This window comes from Vigna umbellata, chromosome 6 (genome assembly GCF_029865625.1).
Source record: "Vigna umbellata cultivar VRB3 chromosome 6, Vumbellata_1.0, whole genome shotgun sequence".
In the NCBI taxonomy this organism is placed as follows: Eukaryota; Viridiplantae; Streptophyta; class Magnoliopsida; order Fabales; family Fabaceae; genus Vigna; species Vigna umbellata.
In genome coordinates, this window is record NC_142170.1 from 12,167,593 (window position 1) to 12,188,649 (window position 21,057).

General features: G+C 28.5%; 2 protein-coding genes and 1 pseudogene across 2 annotated transcripts; 2 read left to right on the plus strand and 1 right to left on the minus strand.

Annotated features, from left to right (window-relative positions):
• The first annotated feature begins 7,564 nt into the window (after positions 1-7,564).
• LOC124830812 (histone H4) lies at positions 7,565-8,399 on the plus strand. Its single transcript, XM_047304642.2, has 2 exons — positions 7,565-7,710; positions 7,801-8,399. The coding sequence occupies exon 2, from the start codon at positions 7,837-7,839 to the stop codon at positions 8,146-8,148; it is 312 nt and encodes a 103-aa protein (XP_047160598.1). The 5' UTR covers positions 7,565-7,710; positions 7,801-7,836; the 3' UTR covers positions 8,149-8,399.
• Positions 8,400-11,578: 3,179 nt separating this feature from the next.
• Positions 11,579-12,345, plus strand: LOC124830832 (uncharacterized). The gene has a single exon (XM_047304680.2). The coding sequence runs from the start codon at positions 11,597-11,599 to the stop codon at positions 12,083-12,085; it is 489 nt and encodes a 162-aa protein (XP_047160636.2). The 5' UTR covers positions 11,579-11,596; the 3' UTR covers positions 12,086-12,345.
• Positions 12,346-13,994: 1,649 nt separating this feature from the next.
• Positions 13,995-17,325, minus strand: LOC124830813 (receptor-like protein kinase HERK 1 pseudogene; annotated as a pseudogene).
• Between the last annotated feature and the right edge of the window lie 3,732 nt (positions 17,326-21,057).

Genomic DNA, 21,057 nt, shown 5'->3' on the forward strand with positions numbered 1-21,057 from the left:
TTAAAAAGTAATAATAAAAAACATTAATAAAAAAATAAAATATTCTCATACACTATCTTAATCACACACACAAATAGTCGTACATAATAAATAAGACCATTTATAGAAAATATTTTTAAAACATTATTAAGGATAATTTATCGTTAAGTATAAAAAAAACTGCAGTAATTAACAATACACACCCATTCAATTCATCCAAAAATATTATTTTTTAATTTCACAAGCCATCCATGAATAACTTTAAAAAGTAATACAATTTAACTAGTATAAACAAACCTGCATAATTAATCAAGATTCAAATTTGAAATTAACGGATAAAAACTAGAAGAATTTGAAAATGAATGGAAAATATAGGGTTATGAAAATGGTGTTCCTCTCTGAAAGCTAGAAAAAGGCTACCTACAGCTTCTGAGGTAACAATCAAAGGTGGGAGGACGGCCATGTTCATCTTTCTTTCTTTCTTTTTCAGCCGGCGGTGTGTTAGCCACTAGGTTAATGGCCTCCATTTAATATCCATAAATTGCAACAAAATTACAAGTAAAGTGAAACCAAATTATTGTTACTCTTTATTTTTGTTTCCTACTTATTTTTATCTTTGGCTACGTGCTAATTAAAAATAATATAATGATCATTTGTTTTTTTAAAAAAATAAAAATAAAAATTGTGTTAAAGAGTTTTGAGCAATGACAAACCTTAACACCCAAACTTTTCGGATCCACGGTTTTTTACACTTTTTCTCCTTTGAGTCAAAACAGAAGTTAATGTTGTTGGTAATTATGTATAATGCAGATTCATACTGTGCAAGGCAAAAGTGATATGGTTGTAACATTGCGTTAGATTTAAAATATTTTTTAACATAATATTAAAGTTATAAGTTAAAATTTATGGTAATGGAAATTATTGTTTATTGAATTTATTGTTTTATGTGTTATCCAATAATTACAGTTAGGTCATCATATAATGTTTAAAAGTATATATACTTTAATTAATTTTTTATATCTAATTAAGTTGCTATGAAAGGTGTTGTACCATACGTCCGTATGGATGTACAAAGAAAGACCGACTAAATAAAAGTAGATGGACGGACACTTTCGATTCATATGTATCCTTTAACATTATCTCTAATCAAGTTTATCGATAAGTATTACTCATTAAGTATTGAGTCGCGATTACAACTTTGCTAATCATAAGTTCGTTTTGAAATCTATAAATACATGTCTGAGATAAAAAGGTAGATGATTGCATTTATTTGTGAATTTAAGATTTTACTGTGACACTCGTTAAGTTATATTACTGACTTGAGAGTCAAAGTGTCTTTGACAAGTATCTACCCATACAGTTTGGAGCTTTAACTTGGTGAGCAAGGAAAATTTTGATTAAGTACGTTTAGAACAACTTAAAGAGATCATGAGAAAAATGTGAAAGGGTGTTTAATAGAGATTATTGACCTCACTCTCAAACTATGTATAAATAATAAACTCGAAATGTATTGTTTTGACCTCAAAACTTTAAAATTATAAGTCAAAATCTATTGTTAATTTTAAAATTAAACTTCTTATATTAATATATATACACATATAGTTGTAAATGGAGTATGGTTGGAGGCAAAAAAGCAAAGGGTGGGTGATGAATTATGGGAGCCCCACCTGAGAGGTTGTTCTAGAGAAGAAAGAATAAAGAAGTGGATGATATAGGGATAATGGATGGCATTATAATGATGTAGTACTATAGCTAGCTATAAAATGAGACATGTACAACTACAACTACAACTACAAGGTTGGAAAAGGGTTTCTTAATTAATGATGATCGAGTAAGAAGATCATGTGAGAGGGGCCACTCCAAAATGAAAAGAAAACTATATATGTGTGTGTGTGGTACAAGTGTTGCTCCAGAAACCAAGCATCAAAGTTATAAATATGGTAAAAATATTAACAGCACATGCCTACCAATTTCAATTTGGTCCGACCACTACTTGGAAACTTCTCTCCTTTCACGACAGGGGTCTCACCACAACATCTACAATTTCACAACAACAAAAGTTTCGCTGAGTTTTCATTACTTTGGTTCCGCTTTTCACTAGATTTAATTCTCTCTTAATATTCAAAGGCTGTTTACATATATCTTTAATCAACAAGTATTTTTTTACAAGGTATGAGAATTTTCAAATAAACTTAAATTAAATATTATTATAATCTTTAACATCTTAATTATACTCATACTCTAAAACTCATCAATTATTTGTTTTAACATAAAATTTTATTAAAAAAATTACAAAGCATAAAGAGAACACATGACAAAAAATTACATAGTTTGATAATTTGAAGCCTATAAATATGTATTGAGTTTAATACTTATGGATAATATTGGTTTTTATTGGTTTAAAGTTTAAGGTATTTTGTTCATTAATACATTAATATAAAATATGTTCATTACGTCTCTTCATTTATGTCTGAGATAAATAAATTAGTCGTAAAAAAATGTACAGTAATATTTTTGTAATTAAGTTGTTAAAATTTACTTTTTGACCTATAATTGTCAAATGTTAAAGTTAGATTTTATATCTTAACTTGTGCATGTCACACATAAATTTGTTTAAAAAATTATATTGTCCTCATTTTTTCTTCACTTTTTACACTGTGGAAACAAAAACTCAAATACATGAATAGAAGTATTGTGTGTGCCTGTGTGTTTAAAAGTTGTGTTTTTGGTTTTTCTCATTTTCTCCCTTGTGTACGACTGTTTTAATTTATCCATATAATTTTGATTTTGTAAAATTTACTAAAACTAGATAGAAAATTATATTTAAATGTATAGTAAACTTTAAGCCTAATTTAACTCCACAAAATCAGTTTATAAAGTAAAATTTTTATATTATAAATTAGTTTTATCTTTAATCGATGTGAATTGTCAAAATTTAATGGTTAAAAAATTTTAAATGGTTATAAATTTTAATTTATACATCAAAAAAAGACACTTTTAAAATAAAAATTATTGGAAATTGAAGTTTCAGAATTTTAAAAATTTCAATCATTTCCATATTTTTTATTTTATTTTCGTAATATTATTTTAACCAATTTTCTATACTTTACTTATTTATTTGATTTACTTATTTATTTGAGATACACATACTAGTTACAAAATTATGAAACTTTTAGTGTGTATTCTTTTAGTGTATAGAAATGGTCTAAATTACACATTATCATATATGAAAAGACGTAAATTTACCTTTATTATGTATGCATCATAAATTTACATCCGATATTTTATCATATGCAAATTTATGTCTTCACAGTTACGTTTGACTTAAGTCAAACATAAAAAAAATTTAAAATATAAGATATAAAAAATATTTTTTATGTTAGTCATAATTGGGAGATAGCTATTAGCTTAAAAAAAAAAGACAATATAACTTTTTGACTTTCCATTAACATTTGTAATGATGATTTTTAAAAATGTATTTTTCTATTAACTACACTTCAAAAAATTTCTAAGGAAATCAAACTCAATTCCATTTGAATAAACTTAATACCGTTGTAAAAGTTTGCTTACATGCATTCATAATCAATTGACAGTTTCTAATAAATTTAAGTAAAAAGTTAAATTCTACCAAATTAGTTCAATTCCTAAACTGTTATATTGTAATTCTGTATGCTAAAATTTATGCAAGATATTTATAAGTACACGATTTGATGGAAAAAAAAAATTATATTACAAATAACATATTATCTGATAGACTAAAGAGACAAAATGAACTATAAATTATTTTTTTAAAATTTTATGAACATAATGAATGTACTTCAAGCATGAAAAACACGAAAAATATAAAATACAAGGGTGTTTTCTTTGTTTAGAATGATGGGAAAATACACGAGGGAAAAAAACAGGACAAGATAGTAGAAAAGTAATCAAATGACAAATAATAGAAAATATTATTTTTATTTTCCTTTTTCTTGTTTTCTCTCCAAATTCAAAGTATGTGTCAACAAATGTCAATCAAATGGTTGAAGTGGTCAATAAAATATTTCCAAGACTCATGTATATGGAATTTTAAAAATGGGAATTTAAGTGCGAGTCCAAGTTGATAGAAATGAGAGAGTATAACTCTATATAAAGGTGAAAAACTCATTAACTCATTACCTTAAGGTTTAGACAGAAAATGATGTCAATCTATTATATAGTTGGACTCGTATCTCATTAGTATTGTGTCTCCTCGGTCAACCTCCTCCTCAATAGATCCAACAATGGTATTAGAGTCGATGATTTGTCTTGATGACCGACTCAGATGAACGACGATACGAATGATTGATTTAGAATGAATTACTAAATTGTGACAATAAAAATAATAATTAAATATATTTTAGTATTATGTAATAAAAAGGTACGAGCTAATATAAAATTATAAAAAGTAAACTAAAAAGTTTAAAATTAAGGTAAAAATAACATTACATGTCATATAAAGAATGAAAAGCAATTAAGTAGATAGAACGTACATACATTTAATATTCGTGGGCCTTAACATTACAAACGCTGGGCTATTGCGTTCATCTCCACGATTACTAATTGTACCCACAACAATAAGAAGAAACAATTCAAACATTATTCACCACTGTCACTAATGCTACAGTTATGGCTGCTGCCGTCATCGTCACGCTGGTGCAGAGGAAGAACAAAAATAGGAGCATGCTGCATGCAAAGAAGAGAGAAAATGCAAAAAAAAAAAGGAAAGATATTCTGAAAAGTTTTTCCAAAACATATTTAATGTGTTCTGAAAAGCTCTTTTTGAAACAAATATCATGTAGAAATATTCTAAAAAACCTCTTCCTATAAGATATTTTACGTATTCTAGAAAGTTTATTATCTTGTTCTGTTTTTTTAGATTTGTTGTATTGTTACATTAACGGACAATATAGTGGACATAATAATGAAAAACATTCATGCAAAGTTATACACGATATATAAAGTCAAGTTGGTGTTGTTAAAACTTAGAATACAATTTACACACACTTTTGTATGGAGAATAATACTTTGCCTTATTAAATCAGAACAACATGGCTTTTATAAGCCTTTATATGAAAAAATCGAAAAATTGATCCTAAATGCATGGTCATAAAGTAGGTTACTCACAATTACAAAATAGCTAGCTCTAAGACTATTTCAATCCGGAGAAAAATGAGTTTTATTTAATTAAAAACATAAATAAATTGAATTCCTCCCTTAAGCTCTAGTTTATCGTGGTAGTGTTGACTACTTTAAGTTTTTGTCGAATCACCTTAAATTGTTCAAGTTTCACAACTTCAGTCATTATACCAATCACTTGTTAATGAATATTGAAATATTTCAATTGAACCACGTGATCATTTATTATATCTCTAAGAAAGTGAAACCTCATTGTAATGTGCTTACTGTGCTCGTGAAAGATAAGATTTTTAGATATAATGAAGTTGTTGTCACATAAAATTGTGATTGCTTTCTTTCTTTCTAAATCATAATTGATTCTAAATGCATATCTAAAAGTAGGTCATGTATAACTACAAAATAGCTAGCTAACGATCAAACTATTTCAATCATAAGAAATAAAAACTTTATTTAATTAAAAGCATAAATAAACTAACACGTGTAAGTGACGTGCAATGGTGGTAACTAAATCAAGTAGATAATGTATTGAGTTAGAGACTGTCTTAATAATCTAAGAACGAGTGTATTGGTGTCAAGAGTAGTGGGATCCATGCGAAAATTCAATCAGAGGAGGGAAGAAGGATGGAACATCATCCAAGGAGCTTTACATGTTTTTGATGAGAATATTTTTAAGGATTGACAAATTAAGATGATGGTCATTTTTGGCTCTTAAGATGTATTAGATATGATTGTGAGTGGTGTTAAAGACCGTGGGCGAAAAGCAGTAAAGGAAGACAATAATAATTTTAAGAACTAACAAAAACTTGACAATAAGTCTATTTACTTCTTTATCAGTGTGTTAATTGGTAAAGAAATTTCTTTATAAGAGATCATGAGTTGTGTCAAGACTAAATAATTTCTCCTCAATGCAATCCGATTCAATATAAAGTTAGAAGAGAAGTGAAACGGACATAAAGAAAAAAGACAGATAAAAATTACAAACTAAGTTGATGAAAATAACTTAGAAAAGAGATTTCTTTATCTTTAAACTCTTCACTCTAGCTCTTTTCCTTTCCTTGTTCTCACACATGAAATACCATAAAATGTGAAATACCATAAAATAAATAAATGTACAAAAATCTTGAAATCCTTATGTTGGAGGAAGTTATCACCACCACCAATTTTGGTGGTGATACCGGTGAAGATGATAGCGCTTAATATATCTAAATCATAAGTTAGCATGAGTATTTTATTATCTTTGTGGAAAGAGAAAATTTGTTCTTCAAAGTCCATCTTACGAAGCAACAGGTGGAAAAAAAATTATCACAAGGTGTTGATGGTGATGATGCACATGGATGTAAAACTATAAAGACATGAAGTGGTAGAAAATCCATGAGAAGAGAAGTCTAGTGGAGAAAAAAAAAGGATTGGAATAAAAAGTAAAGTTGTGGAGAAAAAAAGATAGGTGAGTGACAAAAATAACAAGATTAAAGAGAAAATTATGTAAGTAAGTATTATTAATTTAAATTATAATATTATTATATATTTATATTTTTAAATAATATAATACATAAAACTCAAATTTTTAAAGTACTTTTTTTTTTAACAAAATTTGCCATCCAACCTAATTTGACTACTAGTTCGGTTAAAAATTTCAAATTCTAAATATAATTATAACATATATAATTATAACATTGCGAAATCTTTTAAACTTAAAATTCTCATAAATGTTAAATATTTTTTTATATGGATTTATGACATTCTTTTATCTACAGAAGACTTAACTACAAAATTTATTATTATGTCATTAGTCTTATTCATTGAGCATTTTACCGATCGATTGGTAGCTAACTAGTGAACTATCGAGATGATATTCCACTGCACAATTTATCTAGTTCGGTAGAGTTGAAAGAGAACGAAAAATAGTAAAAAGATAATAAAACGAATGGGAGAAAATAATTCGATAATAAAATAATAGCAAAAATAGGAAAAAGAGTAAAATCCAAAAAAATATGTTTTTGGTAAAAGTAAAAGAAAAGCACACAAATAATCACAACACATGACCTAATCAACCACGACACAAATTTTTAAACAAAACGAATTTATTTTTAACTTATTTATTATGCCAATAGTATTAATAAATAAATGAATAAAATTAAACAAAATAATATTTTTTTATCGACCAAACTGTTTCCATTCACTTAATTTCTTTTTTCCTTTCAATTCAATCAGAGAAATATATAAGAATAATAATTTTCTTCGCATTGAAAACGTAATTTAAATCTGTGATTCTAATAAAACATGGGTGGGTAAGGCGTTTTTTGCTTGGCGGCATACCAAAGCCCCAAAATTATTAAAACCCGCCAACACCAAAGTCATCCTTTCATTAAACGAGCCAGGCCACGTCATCGATCCACACCGAGTCTCTTTTCGCATCTTCATCGTACATTAACAAAAATCAACGGTCCACAACGCACTTGAAAACCTAGCACACGGATCGACACACTGTCACTGACTCCTTATAAAAACGGATCGACATCCAAATCCACATAATACAACAACACGCAGAGCTTCTTCTTCAACTCTTCTTCACAGGTAAATCAATTTCACTAATACTTAATTTGCATATTATCAGTTAATTTATTCAATTTCTGGTGCTAAATCAATTTTTCTGATTTTGTTTAGAATTTAATTTGACTCGTTGAGGTTTTATTCAAGAAGATGTCTGGAAGAGGAAAGGGGGGCAAGGGATTGGGAAAGGGAGGAGCTAAACGTCACCGTAAGGTGCTTCGCGATAACATTCAGGGAATAACGAAGCCGGCGATTCGGCGTTTGGCTCGCAGAGGTGGTGTGAAGCGTATCAGCGGTTTGATTTATGAGGAAACCCGTGGGGTTCTCAAGATCTTCTTGGAGAACGTGATCCGTGACGCCGTTACTTACACGGAGCATGCGAGGAGGAAGACGGTTACTGCTATGGATGTTGTTTATGCTCTGAAGAGGCAGGGAAGGACTCTCTATGGATTTGGGGGTTAGGGTTTTGGATTTTATGTCGCTTGATTTTCCTCTCTGGGGAAAAGTCTTGCTGTCAAGAAAAGAAATGGCAAGGATTGAAGTTAGGTTTTGGTTTTCTTTGTTGTCTTTGTAGTTGAAAGGGTAAGGCTAGGTGTGATTATCAGATATATGTTTTGGTGATAGGTGTTTTACTTTGTTTTGTTGGTTCTGTGATGTGCTGTAACTACTTTTGATGGAATTGAGAATTGTATCAGATTTCAGTTCCCAGTTCATTGCATATCCAATTTGGGTAGCATTATATTTTCTCTTCTGATTAAGAGCATTGATAATTAGTATCTTCAAAATCTAGACTTTTGGACGTGGAAGAAAGGATAGAAAAGATGAGGTAGAAAAGGGACGTAATGGTGATATAAATTTTGAATTTTCTAATGATGTAAAATTCTTATCGTTTTTTTATTTATTTTATTTTTTAAGAAATTCTTCAGCTAAAAAGTAAGTTTGACTGTACGACAATTTTAATTTCTATAAAAATCATTGTTTTTTAAAAATATATTTTTAATTCCCTTGGTATAACTATTTGATTGGAGAAAATTAAATTTTTTAGGAAGATGAAGATAAACAGATTGAAGGTGATTTTATTTTTCGTTTTAAAATAATGTGACTTTCCTAAACCCTACACCTTAAAGGATAATGCACAATGTAATTTATTTTCTAGAATATAATTTACACAATTACGTATTTATCGATTTGTTTTAGAGTTGTATGTGTTAGGTGCTTGGTGATAATTTATGATGTGAAAATCTTACATTAGTTATTGTTTACACTCTGTCTTTAGCTCACCTCTCTTCCTACAAACTCTAATAGCACCTTTCTAACGTTTTTCATTTTTTTTTATTTTTTTTTCTTGTATATGTAATTCTTTTAAAATGTTTCTTAAAATCTAAATTTTAAATAAATTCTGGAAATCAATAGAGGGAAACTCTTTAAACAAATAAAAATTACAGATAATATACTTATGGAAGGAAGGAGTTTTGTTCCAGTTTTTTTTCTTATTTTTTTTCTAAATAATATCTTGGTAGTAACCAAGAAATCGTAGTTCTTAGATATTTTCGAATAGTGTATGTTTCTGTTGTTAAGTGGGTTGTGTTTTTTTGTTACAATATATTTGTTTAAGCTAAGAGGATTTTTAATAAAATAAGTCACTTTTAAATACAATTCCCCTAATCGTAATCGTATATTCACATAAGTGATGCAAATACGACGATTACTTATCATAATTTACTATGATAACAGTGGTTTTAAGCAAAATTTTAATTGTATAAAAAAAAGTGTTTTAATTAGATTATTTAAAAAAGAAATTACTAACAATGTAGCATGTGTCAACATGTAGATTTTTTTTTTAAATTTTGATATTTTAATTTTCTTTTATAAAATTTTTGTTGCCATGTATCTTATTCTTAATGTAATATGTTACTCTCAATACTATATGACATCACACTGATAAATCATTATTAATGTTTTCAATTTAGTTTTTATATTTTGTTGATTTAATTTAGTTACAATTTTTATCAAAATAAAATAATATTATTTCTTTCTGTGACCAAATTCATTATTTATATAGATATTATACTGATATTTTATTAAAAATAAATTTTTAACATATATTATTATATATTATTTTAATTCATACTTTTTATAAGATCAAAACTAATTAAATATAAATATTTTTATAAAAAATAAGTATTTAAAAATAATATATTAATAGTTTATATTTCTTTTATAAGAATAAGTTAATACTATTTATACAAATAATAAATTTGATAGGAAAATCAAATTTATTATTCATATAAATATTATACTAATATTTATATTAAAATTTAATAATAAAAGCTATGATTAACAGTTAAAAATATATAATAATATAATATGTTAAACAAATATTTTTAATAAAAAATATTAGTATAATATTTATAGAAATAATAAATTTTATCTTGATTTGAAAATGATAAATATTTATTTTTTTTGAAAAAAAATGAATTTATACTAAAATTAAGATAATGATATTTGACATTTGCATTAACATACAGTATTATCTGTTACATAATACTAACAATATCACAATCAAACTAGGGACTTGATCATGTGACAACAAAAAGTTTTACAATTTTTTTTGTTGTAAAAAGTCATAAATATACATGTGACATGTTATTAATGTTGTTATTAATTTTTTAAAATTATCTTATTTCAGAAGTTAGAATGTAATTGAAACTTAAAAAAAAGTGATGATGAACTTAAGACTTTTTCTACCAAAATGAAGATCAAACCAATAATTATACCTTGTTTTTTCCGTTATAAATCTCTTATCACATTATTTAATTTTTCATTTTTATTATATTGATGAATCTTTTTAATATACATCAATAATTTTTGTATGCAAAAAATGATACACTTAATATGATGGGACTTTCTTTTAATTTAATGTACTTATTGAGCATACTGAAGTACACAAGATAGCCAAGTACAAGTAGAAATAATGTTGGCACACTTTGGATTTGATTTGGTGGGGAGTTTTTAAGTAGGATACTATCTTTAGATTTATTTAGATTGAGTTCAGATGAAAAAAGGAATAAAAAATAAAATTGTTTTAATAAGGAAAAAGTAACTAATATGATTTTATTTTTTAATTATTAATAATATTATTTTAATTATTTATTTTATTATAATAAATAAAAAATTAGTATTAAGAAAAAACTAAAGACATAATTAATTGTATATACATTCTATAGGAAGACTTAATATAACCTAATTTATATTATAATACACAGGGAATATGCAAGCATGACGTAGAAACGTCTCAAGGGAAATTTTAGACTGCATTCATCATTGCATATTTTGATTTGCTCAGAATCAAATTGATAGTTAAGAATTTAGTGAGAGCGTTAGGTTTGTAAGAAATCCGAAAAGCCATTATGAACTCTTGAACAAGTAATATCACACATTAATATGTAAATATTATTAACGTACGAGTAATAATAATGTGACTTATTTTTACATTCATTCATTTGACATGAAACATAGTATAAGAATAAAAATTTTATATTAAAAAAATAAAAAAATAAAAAAAATAATATCGAATGTAAAAAATTTATGTGGATTAGAATATTATTTTTCTTAAATTATATGAAAGAAAAATAATATTTTAACACATAATTTTTTATATTTATTTGTCATTATTATTATTTTATTTAAAAAATATAAAAGAATATTTATTTGTAATTATTTTATGCTTATATTATATATCAAATAAATATAAAAGTGTATTATTATGAATCATTTCTATGAACCAAAAGATCAATTTCAAAAGAGAGTTTGACAATTAAAAAACTCATTCTGTCACATCCCCAAGCACTTATCTTATACAAAACCATTGCAGCATGTTCTTTCTAGGGTTCATGAGGTTACTATCATTATGCTACAATGCTCTTCTGTGAAAACATTTCCAAAACCTATGGCTTCTGTTTTCATATCTGACTGTGTCAACAAAACACGTCTTCCCCATAGACCAACCTATCTGAACCTCTACAAGTGGCCAGAATCTGATATAGAATTTGTGAAAACTATGAGAAATTCTACATCAATCAGAGATAAAGCAGTATCACTGAATTGTAACGCGAGTGTAGTTTCTGATGTGCAAGCAAAAGAAGTTGATAGCTTCTCGTGCAGGCAGATGTACCTAAGAAGCTACAAATTCTCAAAGAAGAAAGTTGGTGTGACTGAGAAGACATTGAAGTGTTTGAATAGACTGAAGGAAGGTGTGAATTGTGTGAGTAATAAACTGAAATTGAAGGGTAAGAATAAGGTTCTAGGGAGAGCCAGAGATGTTACTTATGCTGCTTTCTCAATCTTTCAAACCTTTCTACCCTGCTATGCTAAGGTTGATGTTCTTCATGATTTCTAATTCATCTTCTCCAATTTATCATCATATGCTTCTTTTCCTTTTCATCTTCTTCTGCTTTAAACTATGTTCTTCTGTGTGCTTTTTTCTGCTTTTTTTTTCCTGTATTTTTTGTAAGGCAAAGATAACGAAGTGCTGTATAAAAACTTGAAGCAGAATTGCAGCAGTGTTTTGCTAATTTCTTTCTGCTGCAGATTAATTTACAGCTGTTACCACTTGTAATTGTGTGAGAATTTGAATGAAAATAATATGTTTTTTGTTTATGCGTCTAATTTATTATTATTATTATTATTAGTATATTGGCCCTTTCCACTGCGTACGAGGTGTTATGTTGTGTTAGAGAAATTAATCTTATGACGTAATTTTACATGATTAGTTGATAGGAGATTTATTTAGAATTAAAAATAGTTATGCGAATAAAATTAAAAAAAATATTCTGACATTTTATTTAACAGAGATAGTTACTTATATCTATAGAAACTAAGAAATGTTTGCGTTGGTGGAAAATATAAGAAATAATGGAGTGGAGAACATTCATATCAATCTGAAAAAAATACATAATCAAATTTTGAAAACAAAAGAACACATCATGTTAATTGTCGAGGTTTTTAGTGTAATTTACGCTCTATATTTATTTTTATATTGCATTTAATGCAAAATCATTTTATATTAATTAATCAGAGCAATTAGAATATACTTTTAAAATGATTATTACAAAAAATAGTGATTTGATCGTATATATACATATTTAAAAAATATTATAAAAGCATTTATCGGAAATATTGAATTAACGTGGTGGCCTTTGGAATTTCCGTCGCAAAAGCCGGCGAGGCACGTGGTGACAAGTTTGGGGAAAAAGAATTAAATTTACCGCATTGCATGTTATTATAAAAAAAAAAAAAACAATAAATTTATTAAATTCAGTAATTTGGGATTGAAAAAAAAAAGTATGAGACCATAAGAAGAGCAAGCTTATGAAAATAACTCACACCCAAAGATAACATGATTATTTGAAATAAATATTCCTACTAAAGATTATTCAATAGCTATGAAACCGATATATTATATTTGTCATATTGTTATATAATATATTGTAATTTTATGCATCATCAATGAAAAAATTTCACAGAATCAACCAGTTATGAACTGTTCAAAGTAAAATTTTAAAACAATTGCAATAAAAGTTAATAGTTTTCTATTATAAGACAATTTTGGATGATGATATAAAAAATTACATCACATATAAACAATAATCATTAAAATTACTTGAAACTATAAAACTATGAAACACATAATGAAATAAGATGCAGGAGTCATGATTATTCTCATTCTTATAAATCTTTTAACTGATAAAAAGTAGGTTGAAGAATGTGTTGCTGATATTTCTCTCTAGATATTTCTATGTGTAACGCTATGAGCACTTTTTGGTTGATGATGACTTGCTGGTGGTAACATGTTGGTAGTAGGTGAAAAGGGTGTTAGAAGTTAGTGGAATTGGAAGTGGTGGAAGTGAAGGACCTAAATTCAACATTCTCATTTTGTTTTTCATTTTTTTAAAGTACAGCATTTTTTCTGTCATATATGAACCACTAAGTAGCAGACAAAGTATAAAGAAGTGTAACAATTTAAGTGCTTAAGACATACTCGGTTATGAAAACTTGTTTCCTGGGAAACATTTTTCTAAACGAAAGTAAATCATTGCATCTTTTGCAATGCAATTCTATCCGTGTACAAAAAGAAACGAAATGCAGATTTGAGTTGCTTCCAGCTGCATACGACCTGTTTCTGTTTCGTATGTTTGGAAAACAATTCTGTAACTTTAGCTGAGAATAAACGTATAAAGTTTGTATTTTTAGTTTTAAATTTTAGAAAACTAAGAACCCTTTTTTAAAGAGATTAAACAAACAAGGAATTATACAAACTTTGCCACACTTTTTGGTTCAGGTGTTTCTGCATAACTTACACAAGATTTTCACCATACATGTTTCAACTCAATATTTCTTTACAAATCTATGAAATGCCTAGTCTTCCATGTGCAGGAAGAGAACTAGTGATCAGAAGAAAAACAATAAAAATCATAACATAAGAGCACTGTGACATAATTTATAAGATTGGATAAATCCAGAGCCATCTATCTACCCTCAGACTTCACCAATTGTGAGAAGACCCTACTCATAGAAACACCAGAGAGATCATCAAGACTTGTGCCTTCAAATTGTGTAATAGAAGCACTTGCATCCTGGCTGATATTGTTGACCTGTGGAGAGAGTTCACCAATCATATTGGTGCTGTTTTCTTCAGGATCACCTTGAACCACAGCCTCTTGAAGTTGGAGAGCATACTCCAAATTCCACAAGACATCTCCCATGGAAGGTCTGTCAACACCATAATCAGCCAAGCATTTCTCAGCAGTTTCTCCAAACTTCCTGAGAGATTCTGGTCTGATTTTTCCTGCAAGTCTTTCATCTATGATCTGCTCCAACTGCCCCTTCTTCTGCCATTTCATTGCCCATTCTGCCAAGTTTACCATTTCCCTGGGAAGTGTTGGATCTATGACAGGTCTTGCACAAAGAACTTCAAACAGAACTACCCCAAATGAATACACATCTGACTTTTCTGTCAGTTGTTGCCTCCTGAAATACTCTGGATCCAGGTACCCAAAACTACCTTTCACAGCTGTGCTCACATGTGTCTGGTCAATTTCAGGCCCCGTCTTTGACAGTCCAAAATCAGCGACTTTAGCCATTAGTTTCTCATCAAGTAGGATATTTGCAGACTTCACATCACGGTGAATAACAGCTTTAGCATAGCCAGTGTGAAGATAATGAAGTCCTCTGGCTGATCCAATGCATATCTCAAGCCTCTCCTTCCAGCTTAAGCTAGGCAGATCTGAGCCATATAAATGACTCTTGAGAGTTCCTTTCTCCATATACTCATATATCAAGATCATTTCATTCCTTTCATCACAATAACCAATCAAAGACACCAGATGGCGATGGCGGAACTGAGACAGCATTACAATTTCAGTTTGGAACTCTGCAAGCCCCTGCTGGGACCGTGGATTTCCCCTCTTAACTGCCACTTTTGTGCCATCACTTAACTCTCCTTTGTACACTTTACCAAAGCCACCTATCCCAATAACCCAACTCTCATCAAAGTTGTTTGTAGCCTCCTGAACTGCAACAAGAGGCACTCGGTACTCATGGTTTGAAGCAACACTTAGTGTCGTGCCATTAGAATATTTACTTCCCATGGTATGAGAAGTAGTTCCATCATTGATGGATAAAGGAACCCATGTCTTTGACTGCCTTTGCCGAGCCAACTTTCGTCTCCTCATGCACAATACAAAGATAAGTCCAGCCAAGACAACTGCACCAACTACACCAACAACCACACCCACAATCATGCCAATACTCTTAGAACTTGAACCTATACCAATAGCTGCAGGTACTGTTCCTGTGATGAGACTGCCCATCGAATTGTTCATTTTCATGATCTCCAGCCCATTCAAAATTGCATTCGGGTAATCCTTATTTAAACCAGAAGGACCAATACTTACACGAAGTGTATTGTTCACAGCCAACGGTGTAACCAAATCCATATGATATGGAACCCCCAAAGCATTATTAGTATGAGTACTGAGATCAAAATCAGCAGCAGCCATCTTGGAGTCAATATAAATATTGAAGTAGAGTGAATTGAGACCGTTGGTGACCACATCACAGAAGTGAAATCGAACAAGGTACTGAAATCCAGGACTCACATCAAACTTCCATGTCACATTGAAATTACTTCGGGGATCAGAGGACGAGTTCATCTCTGAGAGGGTACCATAAACAGTAGCGGGAGCGGTGTTTTCTGTTGTTGAACCACCTTTCTCATACTTGACAGCAGCGATATTACTAAAAGATTTGGCAAGGTTAGGTTCCAAAAGGAACCTTTGATCTGGAATCCAAGTTCTTTGAAGGGTGTCATTCACGGGGGTCACAGTTGGACCACCCATGTTAACCCTCCAAACTGTCTCCAGTGATTGCGTCACCAACCCAGATAAGGTTACCGACGGATCTAAGCCGGAATAAACATCAACAATTAGGTCATCGGGAGCAGAAACAACTTCAATGGCATTCACAAAGGCAGTGGAATTGCCAGAAGGGGCAAAGGTGATAACGAGGTTGTCTGAGGTTACATTCACAGAGTACTCCTTCATCACAGGATCTTTCTGCATGCTGGAGCTACTGAAAAGAACATGGTCTTGCGTGGCGACAGTGAAATTTGCAGCACCCAAATTGTACTTTTCGTGAGTAAAAGGAAAGAAATATAGACGGATCCAGTGTCTCCCCTTTTGCCTAATTGGAAAGGTGTACTTCGAGGGTCCATTGAAGATTCTTGCAGTTTGATAGAGAGGCCAATCATCAGAGGAAGAAGTGCTTGATTTTGAGGAGGAATTGGCAAGAATATCTTCTTGTGTAGAAAGGAGATCCTTGAACAAATTATCTGCTGTGAAATTGCGCCTACCTACTGTAGTATTTGCAGATGCTCCACAGTCTATAAGATAATTATCAACTGGAACAAAGGTGGCAGAAAAACATACAAGAGGGAAGATCGATAAAGCACAGAGAAAAAAACCAAGATTTCTCCGATCAATCATTGTGGCCTCAACAAATGAATAGAGACCACTGGGGATATTAATTCTCTCTCTCTCTCTCTCTCTCTCTCTCTCTCTCTCTCAGTGTGAAGCTAATTGAAGTTTATGGCACAAGCAGGAAAAGAACTGATAAACCTTGCACTCATCAACCAGAAAATCATTCAAGTCAAACAACAGAAAAAGACGGATAACAAAGACAGAAAAAGATGGCACCTTTGTTATTATGCAGAAGCAACTTGAATCAAGGTAGAGGAGCAAAAGGGAAATCTGAATTCTGAAGTGACCCTTTTTGTTGTTTTGAGAGAAAGTTCAGTACAGCTACTGACACGAGAAGAATAAATCCATTTCAGCAAGAATCTAGCTCAGCACAAGCTGGAATTATCCAGATGACAACCTTAACTATTGACACATTCATTCATACACTTTTTTAATATTCCGAAATCAAATAAATAAATAAAGAAACAGAGAGCTGGTGAAGGAAAAATCGGTGGAAGCAGGGTCAGAACACAAGGGTTTGTTGCGAGAGATTTTTCGGTGAAAGCATGTGTTTTGCAATAAACAAAACTGAGATAGGCCAGGTAGTGTGTGTTTAGGTAAGATGTTCCAGAGCAATAAAAAGGAAAAAAAGAATACTAATATTTTAATTATAAAATTAACAATAAAAAAATCTCAGTCGTTTGATTTGACAATTTTGGTTCTTTTGGTAACGTAGTTTGAACTTTAATATCTTATTTTATTAAAGAAACTTTTTTATTTTTTTTGCATTAAAGTAAATTGATGTGTAGATGTGAAAATGGAAATGGATGAAGCAAATAATAGAAGGGAAAGTCGTTGTTGCAGTGTGAAACATGATAGTAGAAGTGCCAACATGCAAAAGTGGAGAAAAGTTGAATCCAGCGTAATCTTATCGCGTGAAACTGAAGCTTCTCAAACTCCACTAACTACCAAGACTTCAAAACTTGGTCGTAATTAACTAATCATTTTTAAAAGATTAATTTTTTTCTTATTAAAAAATTATTGTTCATGTAAATTATGAACACAAGAAAAATATAATTCTAAAATTTTTCATTCTACTGAACAACATACCTTAAAAGTAATAAGAGAATGTATTGTGTATACTCTCTCCGGAGATTCTTGCGTATACGGAGGAATACGAAATTCTTCTAGCACGTGAACAAATTACCAATGTCAAGTTTGATAATTGATTACTACCATTCCATGATACCAAATTTAGTCTTTTATTACTTGAAAATTTTCTCACTAATAATTTAAAAAATTGAATCTTTTGTTGACTTGCTCCCAATTAAAATGAAAAATTCTTGGTTTATTTTCTTAAAAGATGATTTTATTGTTTTGGAGAGGCCGTCCTCAAACATTATACGAAATTTCTCCCACCGATTTGAAAATGCTTCCAAGAGATATAGATGGACAATAATTGTGGTGTGTGATTTAAGAATTTAATTAATAAAAATGTTAAATAAATAATATAAATCTCATCTTATAAATTAATTTTGTAAAATTAAATTATATTTAAAATTTATTTTTTAATTTAGTATCAGAATTATAATTAGAATCTATTTTAAACGTAAATTTTACTTTACAAATTATTTTTTAAAATTTATTTTTTAATATTAATATAATTATTTATACTATGTAAATGGTGGTTTTAAAATTATATAAAACTTTAATTCTTTTTAACAGGTAAATGATAGTTCCCATCACGTATGTGAGTAGGTCAACTTTTGTCTGGTAAAGTGTAAGTGATGAATTTGATGTATGTTTCGGTGGATGGACTAAGTTATTATGTCTTTAGAAATTTAAGGCGAGTCTAGATTGAATTTTTTTTATTAATAAGAGTTATTGAAATAATAGTCATAAAATAATAAAAAATATACTTAGAAAAGGTAGATAAATACAGGTTTAATATAAAGTTTGATGATTGAAAGCATAATGACTTAAAAATAAATAACATTAAAAAAAAGTGTTAGCCAGCAAAATGAGAACGCGTGGGGGAAGTGAATGTAGCATTGATTTAGGTTTTTGTTTTCTGTGTGGACCTCAGACAGTACGCCTCTCTGTTTGACACATGGCAATCAAAATGAGTGACACTGTACTTTTCTCGAATATTTTTTTTGCTATTTTTTTATTATATAAAGTACATTAGGTCAATTTCATATTCAAAACATATAAAGACAAAAATTAATGTCAAGATTTAAAGAATATTTATCACCGCCCGGTAATTTACATTAAATAAAAATTAATATATTTTAATTAAGATGGTAAAATTGATCAGTGTTATTTACTTACCAAAAGTAAAAATACAACTGGTTATTATAAAATATATTTTTAAATTATCTATAAAATATTAATACACGTATATATCTAACTTAAAGAATAAAGTAATTCTCATAATTATACTTATATGCTAAATTAAACCCGCTCTTAAAAATTAAGACAGATAAGATAATTAAAATCGTGTCAACCCATTATCATCTTTAATTTTGATAATAATCTAAATTTATTTAATATATCTTTTTATATAATTAAAATCGACATTATATATATATATATATATATATATATATATATATATATATATTTACAATATACTAAAATATACGTTATTTTATCATTTTATTATTGTTGTTTAATTTTTTAAAATATATTACTATAAATAATTATTGTTATAAATTATAATTTGAAAATTAAATCAATTAAATTTTCCTATATAACATTTGTTTCGTGTATTTTAAACCCACCATTGAAATGTATTTTGATTTGACTTATTTTCAAAAATACAATTGTGATTGTTTTGAATTAGGTTATTTCAATTCTGTATTCATATTGTTTCCGTATGTTTGGCCGTGTCCGAATGCGCATTTCGTCTTTCTTGCCGCTAATTAATACGTATGTCATCCACGTTTCTCTGTTTCAGAGACTTTTTTTTTTTTCCTTTTACATTTATGCAAGTAGAAATAATTTTAAAAATAACGTTGGAAAGTTGAGTACGAAATATTTGAGGTATAAAATAATTATATTTATAGAGATAGAAATAATCTTGTTTAGCCATAAAATTATGTTTAATTAAAATATATTAATAGTGTAAATATCTCATTAAGTATTGATATCATATTAAAAAAGTAATGCATTTATTTAATATTATTCATTATTTTAAAATATTTTAATAATGGGAAATATAAAGGATATTTATTTTACCGAAATAAAAAACTTTAACTTAATAAAAAAACATTATTTTGTAATGGGTATGTGTATAAATATGAAAAAAAAAGAGGAAAATTAGGAGTGTAATTGATCAGATTAACTCGACTTTAATCTAACTTATTTTGTAACTCAAATAGATTTACTTGAGCTAAATTTTTTTTACTTTTATTTGATAATCTAACTCCAGTCAATTACACTTAGTCGTTGGGTTAAGAAATTTAAGAAAAAAAATACAATTTATAATAAAAATATATTTTAAAATATATATTTTAAATATGTTATACAATTTGTTAGGTAATAACAATCTTTATAAGATATGCATAAATAATATTTTATGATAAAATTAATATTATTTTTATTGTAAAGATATTGTGTTTTATTACGTATGAAGTGGTATTCAATGAGGGCAGGGAAATGAGTCATTAAAAAAATATATAAATTATGAGTTTGAAGATTTGAGTAAACAAATTAAGAATGATTTCAATATGCGTGGATAGAAATTAAACGATAAGTGTAATGAAAAGTGTTTGGATTTGATGGGTTGGGCTTTCTAAGAGTAAAATGAAAAAAAGAAGTGTATTAGTTATTGGGGATTATCAAATTCTTAAATTCTTTCTTATTTCCAAAAAATAGAATCCTCGTTTATTCTTCACCTTTTTTTTTTCAAAACCTTAAAATTTTATTCTTTCTTTCATAAAAACTTTAATCTTTTAATTAAAATTTGAGATAAAAAAACATCAACTTTGAAATTAGTTTACCATCTTACCGGGATTTTGAACATAAGTATGCAGACAATAGTTTGAATACTTTTGATGATCGGAATAAAATTATTTATTGCTCGGAAAAGAAAATTTATATGCAAAAAACTTTTCAACACTCGAGTGAACAAGAAAATTTGAATCTTTTATAAATATAAGATATTTAGTGAATATTCATTAAGAAATATTAATTGTACTCACAAGATTCATATAGACGATGCAGAATGTTATTATTGAAAAAATATTTATTTTAAGTATACAGTGATAGAGTTTAATTTCCCTTAACATTTTATTAAATTATGCATGCAGTGGTTCATTGGAGAAGAAATGTCTAGAGTTTAGATTTTTGA